This window comes from Stegostoma tigrinum, chromosome 28 (assembly GCF_030684315.1).
Source record: "Stegostoma tigrinum isolate sSteTig4 chromosome 28, sSteTig4.hap1, whole genome shotgun sequence".
NCBI classification, from domain to species: Eukaryota; Metazoa; Chordata; class Chondrichthyes; order Orectolobiformes; family Stegostomatidae; genus Stegostoma; species Stegostoma tigrinum.
In genome coordinates, this window is record NC_081381.1 from 19,310,214 (window position 1) to 19,328,086 (window position 17,873).

At 41.2% G+C, this 17,873-nt stretch overlaps 1 protein-coding gene across 1 annotated transcript in view; it reads left to right on the forward strand.

The window, feature by feature from the left end:
- LOC125466529 (protein polyglycylase TTLL10-like) overlaps window positions 1-17,873 on the forward strand; it is a 104,132-nt gene continuing 86,259 nt past the window's right edge. The window contains exons 1-2 of the mRNA XM_059655595.1: window positions 1-35; window positions 750-781. Coding sequence (XP_059511578.1) covers window positions 1-35; window positions 750-781 — 67 coding nt within the window. The remainder of the gene's footprint in view (window positions 36-749; window positions 782-17,873) is intronic.

Genomic DNA, 17,873 nt, shown 5'->3' on the forward strand with positions numbered 1-17,873 from the left:
ATGGCAGCTTGTCATTATAATGACAAATATTTCAGGTATATAGATAACAAATGTGCATGTGAAAATTTACCACCTTGAATCTGCCTGCCTGTCACTCTGAACACTGCAGCTTCGTAACTTTTTAAAAATCTGTGTAAATATCCATTCATACATGAATATTCATTCACATGTAGCATTTTTAAATGCTCTTTGATTGATCTAAGCTAACCTCATGCATTATCATTGATATGACTGAAAGAGACAAACTTTACCAGAGAAATCTCATTCCAAAAACAACAAAATTGTGCCTTTAATTAGTAAAAATCTCCCAAGATGCATCACACAGGTGAAATCAGACAAAAATTGCCACTGAACTGAAGTAGATGATATTGGCAGACTTTAAAAATTAATTTGAGATGGCTCATGAATTGCTGTAATGAAGTGCAACAGTAACTCTAATCTTTTGGAAATTTATGTTCTAAATGAGATGTTAACTAGGGTGAAGGCCCATGCACCTTAAAAAGCCCAAACTTCAATTTATCTGCTAGTATACTTAAAGGTGTCAACTGTTCAATTGAACTTAATTCCAAAAAGTGTTTGCGCTTTGTTCATATAGGCATCAGCTCAGGAGATGAAGCAGTCTCTCAGAGTCTATTAATAATCCACAAGTTTAGTGTTGGCACACAGTCAAATCTGCTTTGAAAATGTAGAATGTAAATTATGTGTGAGGGCCCAAACTGACTTTGAAGTAAAATTGAATTAAGCCTCAGGTTTAAGCACACAAGGAACAGAGCAGGTCCAGGTCAGACACGCATATTATATTTTATCCGATTATGTTGTGTGAAATCAATCGAGAATGAAATCAGGCCAGGTGTTGAGCGAAGAATAAGTGAATCTTTTACTGGGAGACCTGCACCGTGTGCTGTCACAGCATGATGATGATATGAGGGTAGTTTCACATTGTATCCTGGAGTAGTTCCATTTGAAACAAGCAATGTGACTTTTTTACTGGCCCAATTTTAACTGAGTAAGTGAATGTGTTTGAAGTGATCTGAAATCAGATCCTGTTCTGCCGATTAAAGATTCAGACCCTTAAGATAGGCAAGTAATATTAATTGACAATGTCTTTGTAAAAAATTAACTTTCCATGTTTCTTCAGCATATGATATTATGTGATAGCTCAAACAAAACGTAATCAACCTCGGATTTATCTCACATTTAGATCATCTTTAAATAGGTGTCTTATTTTTGCCAATGCTTCCAGCCTTTGATGTGACATAACACTCTTACTTTTGCATATAAATTGCATAATATTTAGAGCAGGTAACTTGGAGCTACTGCTGAACAACCGTGATAAATAGCTTAGAAGTCTTTGTTAAAAAGGAGTATGCTTTTCCTTAACCTTCAATGATTATTGCATTTAACCTTGAAGGTAATTATTACACATTACGTCCGTCCTTCGTTCTGTATCAGTTAGATGCACTTCATAAACTTTGACCTCCAACAGGCATGCTGACATTGTTCTATGTTCACCCCATGAAGTTAATGTTACTCTGACCCTAGAACTGTTGACTTGGTTTGATTAAAAGCTGCGTAAGCAGAGGCATTTTTCCAATAGAACAACACTGTTTCATTTTAGTTTTCTCAGTTGAAAGATGACACACCCTCCTGCAATTCAGGACCGAGATTTGCATACTTGTAACATTTCAAAAAAAAATTACTTCCTTGCACCAGTTTGTGTTGTGCAGGCCAGAAAGGATACAGTTTTGAGATGTTGGTGGTGCCCTCACTTTTCCCCTAATTGGCCTGTTAATAGACCTAATGGACGACCTGTTGCAAATAAGCAATAGCCTTTGCTACATTGACCCTGCCTCCAGCAAGACTGTTCAGAAAAAAAGGTGGCTGACTGGATGTACTTTTCACAAATTTTTACTGGTCCTGCATCCTAACTTCTATCTGTGAGGTCAGGAAACTTCAGCACAACCTTTGAGTTTAATATCATCCTTGTCTCTTCTTTGCATCTTCTCCAATACTTGTTTTAACATGGAGAAAATTATAATGGCTAACCAGACAGTGCTGCTGTAAAGAGTTGTATATATTTTGTAGTGCATGTTCCCTGATAACGCTGCAAATGCTCCCGAGCATCTTGTTCTTTGTATCTTAATATTTTGCAACTTGATTCTAACTTGTAAACTCAAACTGGCATGATATTACTTGTGCTCCCATATCCAAATGGTGTAATTGCATCGTTCAGATCCCAGTTTGCTAATACCCAAACTGTCTAACTTGCTTGATTTGGCACTAGTACATACACATAAATTTCCTCAGTGACATTTCTTCCACAGATTCCATCTGGAATTGTTTTGCAATGTTAGAGCTAGTTATTTCAGCCACACCTAGGTCTGTGTGGTAACATGGTGCAAACTATTTCCTCATTATTGAATCTGTTAGCTTTATTGGGTAGAATTTCAGACCTCTGATATTTCTTAATTCTACAATATAGGCTGTCGGTGGAGATGTGTCTTGCACTACTTTTGAGAACTTTTTCAGACTGCTTCCTGTCAGTCATCCTTTTAAGTACTAATGATCTGCTATCCAATATCAGAAAATAACACAACATGGAAGAAAAAATAAATCCAACAAAATTTTAAACTGTTGGAATTAAAATAAAGCTTGTAATGGGCAAGGATGAAATATCTGTTTACTTTTCACTGGCATGGATCACCTACTGTGTTCACACAACTTGTTTGAGTTTTGAGGTAATGCACAGGTGCCTATTATACATTGCTCTGAGTTTCCCATTGACTAATGTGCCAGTAGTTACAATAAAAGCTGGGTTACAGCATGACATTCTCAGGGTTTAAGCTCACTATGCCAGCACAAGATTAATAAAAGCCTGCACATGGCCCTGGAAATGAGATTTAACATGAGGTGACTGATACGCTATCGTGGCAGAATTTTAGTCCAAACATTTTAATTTGAGAACTGGATAAACCTGTCTGCCCAGCCTGGCCTCACCTTGCTAGGGTTGACTGTTTCAGAAATGATCTGTGGGTTTGTCGTCTTGTAATGTTGATACCAGGATGGTTGCTTGACCTTTTGGGGCTTTCAGCTTTTATTAATAAGAAGAAAAAAGTTTCACCTGCCAACCATTGATACAGCTGCTAAACCTGAACTCCACTGCAGTAATTGTGCCCTAGAAATTCTTCAGGCATTTTGAGATTTGCCAGTTATACAAAGGAATGCTGTTTTAGTGTCAGCCCTGTTATTACATATGACTCTAAATTTTAGATGGTTGTAGGTGGAAGAAACTTTTGAGCTCTCAAGAATTTATTTACATGATTTTCATTACACAGGGTTATAAAATCTTCTTGAGAAATTTACAATGTTAAAAAATGCAATGTTAATGCAAATTGCAACATTAATTAATAGCAAGTTGTATGTTCTTGGAACACTATACAACTTTGGTTGTAAGAGAGCCATCTGTTCCCTTTTTTGTTCAGTTATGGAATGTGGACAAGACGAGCATTTATTGGTCATCCCTAACTGCCCTCTCTCGAGTGGTGATGAATTGCCTTCTCACCTTCTACACCTTCATTGTAATTTGTAGATACTGTCATAGTGCTGTTAGGAAGTGAGGTCCAGGATTTTGACACAACAGTTTCCCAGTCAAGGATGATATGCAATTGGAGTGAAACTTGTGAATAGTGATATTCCCATGCACCTGCTACCATTGCTCCCAGCTGTAGAAACTCTGGTATTGAAAGGTGCTATCTTAGAAAATACATGAAACGTCTATAATGTGGGGATATTTTGCAGTACCTCTATTGAACTACAGACAAACTTGATTAAACATCATAGCGGCAATTATTTGTTGAAGCACCTCCCCTGTCCGTTAGCTGTGATACCATAGGTGCAGAACTACAAACTGAATAGGTACATATATTTGTTGATGTTTTGACTATTGCTGGGGTACAGTTGCATGGATATCAGTATCTATCTGGAATCTTGCCCAAGCTTTGTCTAGGGTAGGTATTGCCATTTGCCATTTTCACAGTTGTTTAGGAAAATAACTCATGTTTAATGAGACTGTTTCTTTGATAGTTTTATGTTAGTTCTGGTGAAGTTCTAGAACTTGTATCTCTTTGTATTGAATTATCAATATTGTAATATCCATAATGCATGGTGTGTGACCTGTCAGATTTAGATGACTTATTTCATAGAATTGTACAGAACAGAAAGAGGATATCAATCCATAAGAGCATGAAAAATTGGCACAGGAGCTCCTCCACTTATAAGGTCATGGATGGCCTAAGTATGGCCTTTACTGCTGACCTCATAACACTTGACTCCCGAGTTTATCTAAAATCTCTACGACTAAGCCTTGAGTATGTTCAATGATACAGTCTCACGGCTCTCAGTGGAAGAAAATCCTAGAGGCCAACGACCTTACAAGAGAAGGAATTCTTCCTCATCTCCATCTTAAAGGGGAGACTCTTATTTTGAAACAGTGCACCCTAACTTTAGATTCCCCTGTGGGAGCAATTTTAAACTTTCCTTTAATAAAGAGGCATTTTCTTCCATCAGAATAATGACCTATTTTGCCAATTGTGTGAGAACACAAGTTGTCTGAGTGTGAGATTCCTGAAAATCTATTACAAGCTTCTTGTCTTCAACCTGCAAGCCTCATTTGCATTGTTTGACCGCTAACTTCTCAACTTTCAGTTCAATACTCTCACTAAAGTAGTTAGACTGTGTTGATTTTGTTGTGTTCTGAGCTGTTCAAGTTTGTTGCTGTGTTCAACTTAAAATATTATGAAGGCATTCTGTGCATCCATGAGTGTAACAATCTGTTCTTGTAGGCTTTGCCTTAAAAACTCTTGTATTTCTTGCCACTTCCATCTGCCACCTCAGATCAACAATTTCTACGCATGACATATTAACATGATCCACTTTGGACTTAAGGATGTCTTTCTCTCTGGATAACTTCTTATTAACTATCTGATGTTCTCATATTTCTTCTCATGGCCTATGCTGAGGATTGAAACTTTTCTCTAAACATGTCAAACTCACATTGATGTTCTCTGTGTATGACTGCAAGAATTTGTTGCTCACAATTAGCTTATGCCAGTGTAGGTGTGGTCCCTTTCATCCTGCCTGATGCTTCAATGGTCTTGAATTTATTTCAAAACTGACACCTTTACTATGCTTGACTAAATATCTCTTTCACACTTCATATTCTTGATTCTGTCGTAACTTTATGAGCCGTAGTCACTTTTAAATACTCACCAGCTTTCATTAATGATTGAACTGAAACAAGGCTACCTTATTGCTTCCCAGTATTTTGTTCTGGAAGGAATTTCATTCGGTTATGGGAGAGGGACGTTTCGGGCCTAGACCCTCTCTGATGAAGGGTCTAGGCCCGAAACGTCAGCTTTTGTGCTCCTGAGATGCTGCTTGGCCTGCTGTGTTCATCCAGCCTCACATTTTATTATCTTCATTCAGTTATAACTGCCGTTGCTATTGGCCCATCATCTTAGCTCTGTGCAATGCATAGGTAACTTCTTCATTATCTTCTTCAAGAAAGGCTGATTCTCTTTATACAAGAACTGAATTGTCAGGTACCATGTCACCTGAATCCAAAAGTGCAGCAAGGCCTGAAGTTTCTGACTCAAGTAAATGAATGACTTGTGCGCTGGGTTCTTTCTCTGTAAGTATATTATGAAAGGGCAAACCACAATCTGGAATGCACTCTGCTGGCTAGGTACTTACATCTTTGTTTTCTTGTTCTTTCTTATTTTAACACTGTTTTAAGAAAATAGAGGGTCTACCTGTCCCTCTTGCAAAGCTAGGACTGAAGTGTTTGCCAACTGAAGGATGTCAAAAGCTATAATATCCGCAAGATGCACTGCAGAAATTCACCAAAGATCCTCAGGCAGCACCTTCCAAACTCATCTGCACTCACCTCTACTGGCTCCATCCCCACCTCTTTAACTTGTCTGTCTCCTGTCCACCTATCTTATCCTCTATCCATCTTCGACCCGCCTCCCCCTCTCTCCCTATTTATTCCAGTTCCCTCTCCCCCTTCCCCTTTTCTGATGAAGGGTCTAGGCCCGAAACGTCAGCTTTTGTGCTCCTAAGATGCTGCTTGGCCTGCTGTGTTCATCCAGCTCCATACTTTGTTATCTCGGATTCTCCCACAACAACTTCCACCTAGAAGGACAAGGACAGCAGATACATGGGAACACTATCATCCAGAAGATGCCTCCCAAGCCACTCACCATCCTGACCTGGAATTATATCGTCATTCCTTCACTATTACTGGGTCAATATCATGGAATTCCCTCCCTCATGGGATGGTGAGCCAACCCACAGCAGATGGACTGCAGCGGTTCAAGAAGGCAGCTCGTCTCTGCCTTCTCAAGGACAAGGAGGGACAGGCAACAAATACTGAACGGCCAGCGATGCCCACGTCCCACAAAACTAAATAATTAAAAAGAAATACACGCAACTCCACTTAATAAAGAATTGTGGTGGTTATGAATTATGTATAAGCTCTCTGTAATCTTTTTTGTTGTGGTAAAGTGAAGCACACATCTGGCTTCTTACTCTGTACTCTTGAGCCACAAAGCTGCAAAAAGTTTTTTGGAAGAGGGTCTCCGGATTCCTGCTTTCTCTTCAGCTATTGTACAGGTTTTCCTGCTCCATGAGTCCTGAATATGCTTCAAAGCATTCCACATTTCTGCTGCGATTTCCATGAAGACATGTTTGTGAACTTCTTTCCTGAATGGACCTTGCTTTGATTTCAAGGTGAATTGAACTTGCCCAAGAATCTCTCACCTGCTGGAAAATTGATGTGTCCTATCAACTCCTTTCAAAATCACAAAAGCTCATCTAAATCACCCTTTAACTTTCTGCATGCAAAGGGCAACATGATGGCTCGGTGGTTAGCACTGCTATCTCATACCACTGGGGATCTGGGTTTGGCTCGGTGGTTAGCACTGCTATCTCATACCACCGGGGATCTGGGTTTGGCTCGGTGGTCAGCACTGCTATCTCATACCACCGGGGATCTGGGTTTGGCTCGGTGGTTAGCACTGCTATCTCATACCACCGGGGATCTGGGTTTGGCATGGTGGTTAGCACTGCTATCTCATACCACTAGGGATCTGGGTTTGATCCCAGTCCTGGGTGACTGTCTGTGTGAAGTTTGCACATTCTCCCTGTATCTGGGTTTCCTCTGGGTCCTCTGATTTTCTCCTACAGCCCAAGGATGTGCAGGTTAAGTGGATTGGCTAAGTCAAATTAATTGTCCCATAATGTCCAGGGATGTGCAGGCTAGGTGCGTTAGCCATGGGAAAAGTGGAGTTTTAGTGGAAGGGAGATGGGATCCTCATCAAGGAGCAGTGTGGACTCGATCAGTTGAATGACCTCTCTCCAAACAGTAGGAATTCTATGATTGGAAGGGATACAACTTTGTTTATGTAACCTTTGCTCCAAAAGCACTGAAAATATTTTGGTAAATCTACACTTCGCTCCTTCTAAGACCAATATTGCCTTTCTAAGGTGCGGTGCATCAAACTCATGCAGTTCCAAGTTGTACTAGCTAATACTTGCCCATATCACTAACTGGTCTGTATGGATGTTCTGTCCCCATTTCAAAGGGCTGGTATCACGATCCCAGTGAAAACCCACCTGTCACTCAGCTCCTCTTTAACCTCTCATTTCTTTCTAATGCTTTTACATACAAGCTTACAACTTAACTCTGTGTCCACCACTCCCACAGCCACCTTCAAGCTTTTTAGTCTTGTTTCTGTCCTGCTCACAATACCAATACCTTTGATGATTGTGATGGATTGATGACCACACATGACACCTCGGCTAAATTTAATTTCCTTACCCAGGTATGAAACATACTAAAACACACCGAGGGATATTAGCAATTTTAAGGGGACATGACGTATGAATACAGGTTGCAAATGTTCTTATTTAGTGATAGCATTCCTTCTTTTATAAGGCAAGGGAAAACTATTTTCGACTTTTTAAGCAGTCTTCCTTGTAGACACCTGGAGATGATGATGACTCCTGGGTTGAAATTTTGCTTCAGAGGGTGTGGGAAACAGGATGCGGTGTTGAACCTGCCCATTGAGCACTAAGCTGGAAGTTTGACCAGTATATCATGGCTCATGGAGACAGATTACCTTGTCCATTTCAGGTGAAGCAGTAATGCTTTCCAGGATAACAAAGTGTGAGGCTGGATGAACACAGCAGGCCAAGCAGCATCTTAGGAGCACAAAAGCTGACGTTTCGGGCCTAGACCCTTCATCAGAAAAGGGGGAGGGGGAGACGTTCTGAAATAAATAGGGAGAGAGGGGTAGGTGGATCAAAGATGGATTGAGGAGAAGATAGGTGGTGAGGAGATAGACAAGTTAAAGAGGCAGGGATGGAGCCAGTGGAGGTGAGTGTAGGTGGGGAGGTAGGCAGGGGATAGGCCAGTGCGGGGAGGATGGACAGATCAAGGAGGCAGGATGAGGTTAGTAAGTAGGAAATGGAGGTGAGGCTTGAGGTGGGAGGAGGGGATAGGTGAGAGGAAGAACAGGTTAGGGAGGCAAGGACGAACAGGGCTGGTTTTGGGATGCGGTGGGGGAGGTGAGATTTTGAAACTTGCGAGATCCACATTGATACCATTGGGCTGCAGGGTTCCCAAGTGAAATGTGAGTTGCTGTTCCTGCAACCTTTGGGTGGCATCGTTGTGGCACTGCAGGAGGCCCAGGATGGACAAGTCATCTAAGGAATTGGAGGGGGAATTGAAATGGTTCGTGACTGGCAAGTGCAGTTGTTTATTGCGAACCAAGCGTAGGTGTTCTGCAAAGCGGTCCCCAAGCCTCAGCTTGGTTTCCCCAATGTAGAGGAAGCCACACCGGGTACAATGGATGCAGTATACCACATTGGCAGATGTGCAGGTGAATATCTGCTTGATGTGGAAAGTCCTCTTGGGGCCTGGGATAGGGGTGAGGGAGGAGGTGTGGGGACAAGTGTAGCACTTCCTGCGGGGGTTGCAGGGGAAAGTGCTGGGTGTGGTGGGGTTGGAGGGGAGTGTAGAGTGGATAAGGGAGTCACGGAGAGAGTGGTCTCTCGGAAAGCAGACAAGGGTGAGGAGGGAAAAATGTCTTTGGTGGTGGGGTCGGATTGTAGATGGCGGAAGTGTTGGAGGATGATGCGTTGTATCCGGAGGTTGGTGGGGTGGTATGTGAGGACAAGGGGGATTCAACCAAGCAGAGAACTTGCAATTTGAGAGGAGCAGCAGCCTGTAATAAAGGATAAATAATCATGAGGCTACTTGAACACAGATAAGCCTTCTTGCTATATTTGTAAATTTAAATGAAAGGAAGCCAGACCTGCATTGTGGGGGAGTTGAGGTTAGCAGTCGAAGGGATGAGGTGAGCAAAGTCTCTTATCAAGATTTGTCCTGATATGATTTTGCGCCAGGAGGGGCTGTAGGTCTGTTTGAAGTCAGCTTGCCAATGACTGCTCATCCCCAGGCAGCGAAGGTGGGCCTCATTATTTTGGAAATTTGCAGGCTGCCTGGAAAGTAGTGGAAAATCCCTTCTTCGCCAAAATGGTCAGCACAGGGTAGAGGACTGGTGCAGGTATTTTTGGATTCTCTCTGCCTTGTTCTTGGCATCATCAGGGCCTGAAAATTCAGCCACCTGTGTATCTACTTTACCAAAATTCCTCCAATTAAAAGGTTAAAAAAATTACAAACAGCTAAAGTGGCAGTAAGGTTAAAATATGAGTTGGAAGATAATTATCCATTGCTCCTGCTGTGCTGTCCTGTTATGATCTAATCTGGACTATTTGATTAAATCCTCAACATGTTTGGCAACCCTTCTATTGTTTTTCATCAAACATCTGACATAGCATTAATTACATCACAGTGTGTGGTCACAATGACATGTTGCACACACAGTTTCTCCCAAGTAAAAATACATTTGTTGAGTACTTTCTAATGGAGACAATGCCTAATTGATTCTGTCCTCACCATTCACAATGACAAAAATTCATCATGACATTTGCCTTAATGTTTGACCAGTGTATTTTTAGGATTGATTCCAGGCAGGATTTGTTCCCAAAATAGATGTGGATACTGTGAATCTTTTCAAATGTTGTTCATATAGCTGACGCGGGTCAGACTTACAGCATTGTTTGCAGGTTTTATTTTCAAATTTTCCATGTATCAGCAACAGATATATCTGCAGTGTGCTTTATCATGGTTGTCTGGTGGTATCCCTTTAAGAAAGGTCTGTGATACTGACTGTCAGTGGTTACTATGAGCATCATAGTGGATCAGGAGGACTAGTTTAAAGATATTATGGCATCAGAGCAAGGAATTTCCAATACAAGAAATTTAGAGAACTTCCTCGTAGATCTGTCCACACCACGGGACGTAACTTCTAAGGAGCCATGTGCTTCTCCAGGTTAGTGTTTAACCTTAAGCAACACTTTAGTAAACAAGATAGACATTATACAGTGTGAAAATGGTGTAAACCTCAAAAGTATCATCTAGCCCAGGCTACATTGTGCTTACATTTAGAAGTTGTCAGAGATTCATTCACCTCTACAATGAGTGAATTGTTTGTTAACAAAGTATATCAACAGACACAAATCTTCAGACCTTTTAGCCCAGGACTTTGTAGCACCTAACTGAGACCCCACCAGTCTGCTCTGGGGGATGTAAAAGAGAACCAGACACTATTTCAAAGAAGGGAATTATTCCCCGTCTTGACCAATATTTATCACTTATCAAACTCAGATTACCTGGTTGCCTGTTCATGGGAGCTTGCTGAGTACAAATTGGCTGCCACATTTCCTATATTACTGCAGTGACTTTATTGGCGATAAAATGTTTTAAGATGTTTGTGGGTCTTGAAAAAGAAACAATATAAATTCAAGGATAATGGGAACTGCAGATGCTGGAGAATTCCAAGATAATAAAATGTGAGGCTGGATGAACACAGCAGGCCAAGCAGCATCTCAGGAGCACAAAAGCTTGCTGTGTTCATCCAGCCTCACATTTTATTATCTTGGAAGCTTTTGTGCTCCTGAGATGCTGCTTGGCCTGCTGTGTTCATCCAGCCTCACATTTTATTATCTTATAATATAAATTCAAGTCTGTCTTTAATTCTATATTCCTCTGAAGTATATTGAAAATTTGAAACTTTGTCAACAGGGTAAAACTTATTTCCTTTTCTGCTGACAAATTAGATCATTTACTGGGATGATCAAAAGATGATAAGTTTAGGAGCAGAATTAGGCCATTCAGCCCACCATTCAATCATGGCTGATATAGTTCTGAATGCCATTCTCCTGCTTTCTTCTCATAACCCTTGATATTCCTGCTAATCCCTTTCTGTCAGTCAGTCAATCCTCTATCCATGCCAGTACCTTTCCCCCTAACAGCATGTGCTCTTATCATATTTAGCAGCCTCCTGTGTGGAATCTTGTCAAAGCCTTCTGGAAATCACCTCCACTGGCTCTCCTTTATCAAATTTGCTCGAAACGTCTTCAAAGAATTCTAACAGATTGGTCAGGCGTGACTTCCCCGTCATAAAACCATATTGACTCAGTCCTATTTTACCACATACTTTCAAGTACTCCCCAATGTACTCTTTTATAAAGGACTGTAAAATCTTACCAACGACCAATGGCCATACTAACTGGCCTATAATTTCCTCCCTTTGCCTCCCTCCCTTCTTCAACAGTGGTGTTAAATTAGTCATTTTCCAGTCCTCTGGGACTGTTCCTGACTCCAGTGATTCCTGGAAGGTCATCACCAATACCTCCACAATCCTCTCTGCCATTTCCTTCAGAACTCTGGGGTGCTGTCCATCTGGCTCTGATTTATTCAGTATCAGAACTCTCAGCTTTCCCAGCACCTTCTCCTCTCTGATGGCCACTTCGCTCTTCTTTGGCCTGACTCCCATGACATTCTGTCTTTCACCATGAAAACTGATGCAAAGTATCTATTCAGTTCCTCTACCATTTCTTTGTTCCCCCTTTACTATTTCATCAGCCTAATTTTCCAGTGGCCCAATGTTCCCTCTTGCCTCTCTCTTACCTTTTATATATCTAGACAAGATCTTGTAATCTTCTTTTCTAGCTAGCTTACCCTTATATTTTCACCTCCTTCCTCTTTCTTGCTTTTTAGTTATTCTCTGCTGGTTTATAATGACTTCCCAGTACTCTGATTTCCCACTAATCTTCATCACATTCTATGCTTTTTCTTTTGCCTTTATGCTGTCTCTGACTTCCCTTATCGGCCATGGTTACCTCATCCTGCCCTTAGTATGTTTCTTCTCCCTTCAGATGAATTTCTGATGCCCCTTCTGAATTGCCCTTTAAAGTCCTGTTATGGATCAGACTAAATCCTGGTGGCTCAGTGGGTAGCACTGCTGCCTCACAGCACTGGGAACTAGGGTTCAATGCCACCCTTGGGCAACTGTCTGTGAGGAGTATGCATATTCTCCCTGTGTCTGCATGGGTTTCCTCTGAGTGCTCCGATTTCCTTCCACATCCAAAACTGTCCAGGTTAGGTAGTTTGGCCATGCTAATTGCCCGTAATGTCTAGGGCCGTGTGAGTTAGGTGGATTAGCCACAGGAAATGCAGAGTTAACGGTTGGGATGCTGTTTGGAGGGGTGGTTTGGACTTGTTGGGTCAATTGGCTTGTTTCCGCACTGTAGGGATTCATGATTGCCTAAGCTCTAACTTTTATCTTATTTAAAGGCAAGTGTAAAGGCTGTGTTCCAGATGTAATTCAATTGGTTACACTACCTGGCTTTTAGGAAAACAGATTTTATCCCTACCCTACAGTTAAAATACAAACAAAAGAAAGAAGAATTAGCAAAACTTTAACTCGTCTGGAAAACTTAACAGAATTATAGATTATTTAACGAGTAAGTACTGACTGTTACAAATAGTAACATCCCGTAAACAAACTTGGCAAAGACAAATTCAATAAAATAGATTGTCTTGCATGTGAAGTATCTCTAGTCGAGGAGAAACGAACACCAGGAGAAACTCTGATACAGACGGAGGTGTGGCAGCTTCCATAACCAGCTTCAAAAACCCCAACAACTACTGAAAGCCAAACTAAAATCCTGGGTCTGCGGGAGCCTGACTGTATCCATTTATGCTGCTTCTGTTGTTCCAACTTTTAAAAAGGCCTCACAAGCTGTTTATTGGCCTGGAAGAGACAACTATTTCTGAATACCTCTCAAAACAAACTAGGACAAAATACATCTCTTAAAACCGTAGGATTGTCACAGCTCCCCCTCGAATCAACTGTTGCCAGCTCCTCCCTCCTGCCTTTGTACTCACCTTGACTCAAGCGTAATATGGTTACATCTGTTTTAAACTTCTCCCTCTCTAATGGCAGGGTGAAATCCATCACATTCTGGTCAGAGCCCCGTTGGGGTTCCTTCATTTTAAGCTCCCTGATCAAATCCACTTCATTACACATCACCAAACCCCGAAATGCCTGTTCCCTTGTGGGATCTACGACAGACTTTTCCAAAAGACCATCATGTAGGCATTCTATAAAATCCTTTTTCTGGGACCTGCTACTAACGTGATTTTCCCTGTCCACCTGCATATTGAATTTGTCTATGACGATTGTAATAGTGCCTGCACTATTTTCCAGGGATGAGACACTTTAGATACAAGGAAAGATTAGAGAAATTGGGCTTATTCTCTTTGTACCAGAGAAGATTGAGGGGAAACCTCATCGAGGTGTTCAAAATTGTGAACAGTTTTGACAGGGTAAGGAAAGATATTCTATTTCCATGAGTTGGTATGTCAGTAACTCGAGATCACAATTTCAAGATTGTCAGCGAGACAACTGGGATGGAATGACAGGAAACTTGTTTACACAGAGAGTTGCTACAATTTGGAATGTGCTACCTAGGAGAGTGACAGAGGCAGATTCAGAGGAGATTTCAAATGAGAGATGGATAAATATTTCAAAGTGATGAAATTAGAGGACGACAAATATTGGGCTGGAGAATGGGACTGCTTAGGTAGGTCTTTCAGGAACTGATATGGACACAGTGGGCTAAATGGCCTTCTTCTGTAAAACTCTATGCTTCTATGATTTCCTTGTCAGAGGTTTAAGCTATTTTGATTTTATCTTTATCTAGGCAGTGCTCAGCTATCATGACTTTTACACAAGTCTACCTTACAAGTATTGATTGGGATAGATACTGCAGTGGTACTCTGGGTAGCATTGCTAACGTACCTTCGCCAGCATCAGTGACCTAACTTGATCCTGTCATTATAATTTGGGATAAGATCCACTGTTAATCATATAATAGCCAAAATTTCCAATCCCCACTTCTGCTGCTGTAAAGGAAACTCTGTAGAATCTCCAGGCTTTAAAATCCTCTCTTACATTCAATCAAATGAATAGGATGTTCCGAAATGATTACTGTTGTACTCCAGTATATAAAATGATGAGAAAAATAGGCTAAAGTATGATGTTTAAATAATTTGTGAACTGTCAGAATTAAAGACTGTGCTGGACTTCAAGCAAAATTGGGGCTAAATTGTATTTGCATTGGATGGGTTTTTTGCAGGTGGTCCTTCAGAAAAGTAGTCAGATAGCAGCAGACAGCTATGAAAGTCAGTGACAAGTGTCAAGGCCCCAGAAGCTGGATGCTCGCTGCAAGAAGTTAAATGATAAATGATCTAGATCAGTTATTGCATCTTCAAATGCTACATCCTACTAATATCACTACTAATCTCAGAGAAACGGCTCAATTCACCCCACCTCACATTCACACATTGAATGTTGCTGCAAGCCTCAGGGCTTGAATACATTGCCAACTATTTGACCGTGAGAATTACATGAGCCAAATAGATAGCAAGATACTGACTGGCATATTTCCATCTTGTTTGCAGGACAAGGTGGCACTAAATTGGAGCCAATAGGAGTTAACTGGAGGGGGACAGCTGCGCTGGCTCATTCCTGGTCACCATGGAGGAAATGGTGCTGGCCATTTTTGAGCAGGCCATTGCTGAAACCAGCACTAGCTTCAAAATCGTTGATGCTTTTCTGAAATAGTGTCAATGGAATGATCACTCCTATTATGTTTGGCGAAGTTGAGATTAGACATTGAATTTGAGCCCCAGTTTGACATTGCTGGGGTTAATCTAGCACATTGTGGTTTAGTGTCATAATTTGCTTCTTTGTTTGCAACCTATGGTAGTCACTGCATGCATGTTAATGCCAATATCACAAGTGCGTGGCTGTGTGCATATATATTGTGTAGCACAGATGGTATTTTGGAGTTATAAGGTCCAAACAACAACAGCCAACACTCAAATATTCACCCACCAGTTTGCATTGGTGTGTTTACTGCGTTGGTGATCATGCTGAAGGTGTAGAAATGATCCATGTAGAATAAGAAGATACTAGTTTCTAAGTCCAGTCAAAGATGACTTCACTTATCTTAGTCACAATGTTAAAGCTTGCTTTTGATCTCTAGAATAGGAACAGAAAATATGTGTCAATTTTCCTATTCCTAACTATGCTGCAATGACCCTTCCAGCTCTCCCATACTGTGGGAGTGGCCAGTGTTCCCTCAAAATTTGTTTTACTGGCTGTGCAGGATGTGCAGCAGCAACATCCACTATTGGAAGTCAATGCCAATGCCAATGCCAATGGCTGTGCTTCGGACATCGGAATGACAGCATGCCTGTGCAGCTGCACAGCTTTGAGGGAACATTGTCCCCACCCAACCACTGCAACATCCTCTGAAAATGGCATATTGCTTTCACATATACCCTGTTGATACTCAGCTTGGCCACCATATCTCTTGACCAACATTTGCTGTAAGTTGTGCAGCCGAGCAGTCACAGTGAGAATCTGTGTGCACCAACTGGCATGCTGATGTCATTCCCAGGATTAAAGCATAGTTTCAGGAGTCTCTGCCGCAGAGAAAAACAAAACATGAGTGGGACATAGCTCTTGACCCTTCCACTGTCCCTAAACTGTCAGACTGTTTGACATCAGATATTTGAAGAGTCATAATTACTGCAACAAGTATTGGGAAGATCAAATATATTGTCGTAGGTTCTCACAACAACTCCATTCCCTAGGTACTAGCCCTATCTCAACAGTCTGACGCCAAGCTAGATTGTTCACAACAGTGGGATGGGCTTCTGACTATACATTATTGCCATGTTTATGACTGCCTATTTCCACCTTAATGACTGGCGAGAATCACCCCAATCTCAGTTATTCTGCTGCTGAAACCATAATTGATGCCTTTATTACCTGCAGACTTGGCTACTCAAACATGCTTCTGGCTGGTTCCCTATCTTCCATCCTCCACATGACAGTGGTCGTCCAAACTTTGCTACCTGTGTCCATAGTCCCAGAGTCCCAATGGCTCATCACACCTGCTTGCTGACTTATATGAACTTTTGATCAAGCCACTCCTTAATTTTAACATTTTTGTTCCTGCTTTCAAATCTCTCCATGGTGTCGCCCCTCCCTCTCTCTGCAATCTCCTCCAACTCTACAACCCTCTGTATATTTCAAGTGTTCCAAATTTTAACCAAACAGTTGGTCATCTGATCTCATACTTTATGTGGCTTGGTCTCAAATTTTGTTTAATCAGCCACTTGTGAAACACTTTGGATTTTTTACTGCTCTAAAGATGTTAATTCAATGTAAGCAGTTGTTGCTGTGTCTGTCTGTTTGTATATATGTATCTGCTGGGGGGTAGATCAGATTCCAGTAGATCATTGCCAACACACACGATTGAAGCTCAGAGATGACCAGCTGGCTGACATATCAGAGTGGTGTGACAAAAGCCCAGTGAGCCCACCCTAGTGCAGAGTCAGTCTGTACATTTAAGAATGAGGCAGAAGATTAGCAGAGAAACGAAATCAGCTGATGCTGATTTCATTGCAACCATTTCTGACATGTTAATTTGCTGTTATATCACAAAGGCATTTAGGCATCTATTCACTATAATTTTCAATTAATCACAGAGAGGCAAAGTCGCTTAAGTGACATAATTAAACATTTTCAATTGTAGACTAACTTGTAATTCTGTACTAACGGGACTGGACATGTTATTATGAGGCAGGACCTAATTTCAGTAATCAGATATTTCTCATTTATGGTATCATTAAATCCCTTTCCAAGATACATTTGGAGTTTGCTGTCATATTGTTAGAAGACTATCAATGATTTCTGTTCAATTTACATTACCTCTTCAATCCCATCTTCATTTGGAGGTGTATCAACTTCACAGCAGATGCACCTATGCAATATCTTGCATTTTCACATTGGTCTCACCAGGAGGTGTTACGTTTAGGGGAAAAAAAAACAGACTTATGCTCTCCAATTCAACATTTTAATGCTCACTATATTGTTACAACCATGCATAGACCCGCCCAAAACAAAGATATGCAAATATATAGCACCATTAACATGTTAAATTTCCCAAGATGCTTCGCAGGAGCATTGTCAAACAAAACTGACATCCAGCCACACAAAGAGTTGTAAAGATAGCTGATCAAACATGTGGTCAAAGATAAGTGTTAAGGAGTGTATTTAGGTGAATAGGAGATGCAGGCAGGCTCAGAGAGTATATTCTGCAGCTTAGGGTTTTGCATATAGAATGGACTCCTCTTGACCCAAGCCTGAAATGTTCCTCCTTCTCCTCCTTCTTTTGCCCCATATCCCCAAACCTCTTGGCCTGCTGTGTTCATCCAGCCTCACATTTTATTATCCTCAAACCTCTTGTTGGTTGAAAAATGTTTGGTTGCCCTCTGCGGCTGTAGTTAAATCAGATCTGCATATAGTTGAGTGAATGTTAACAGT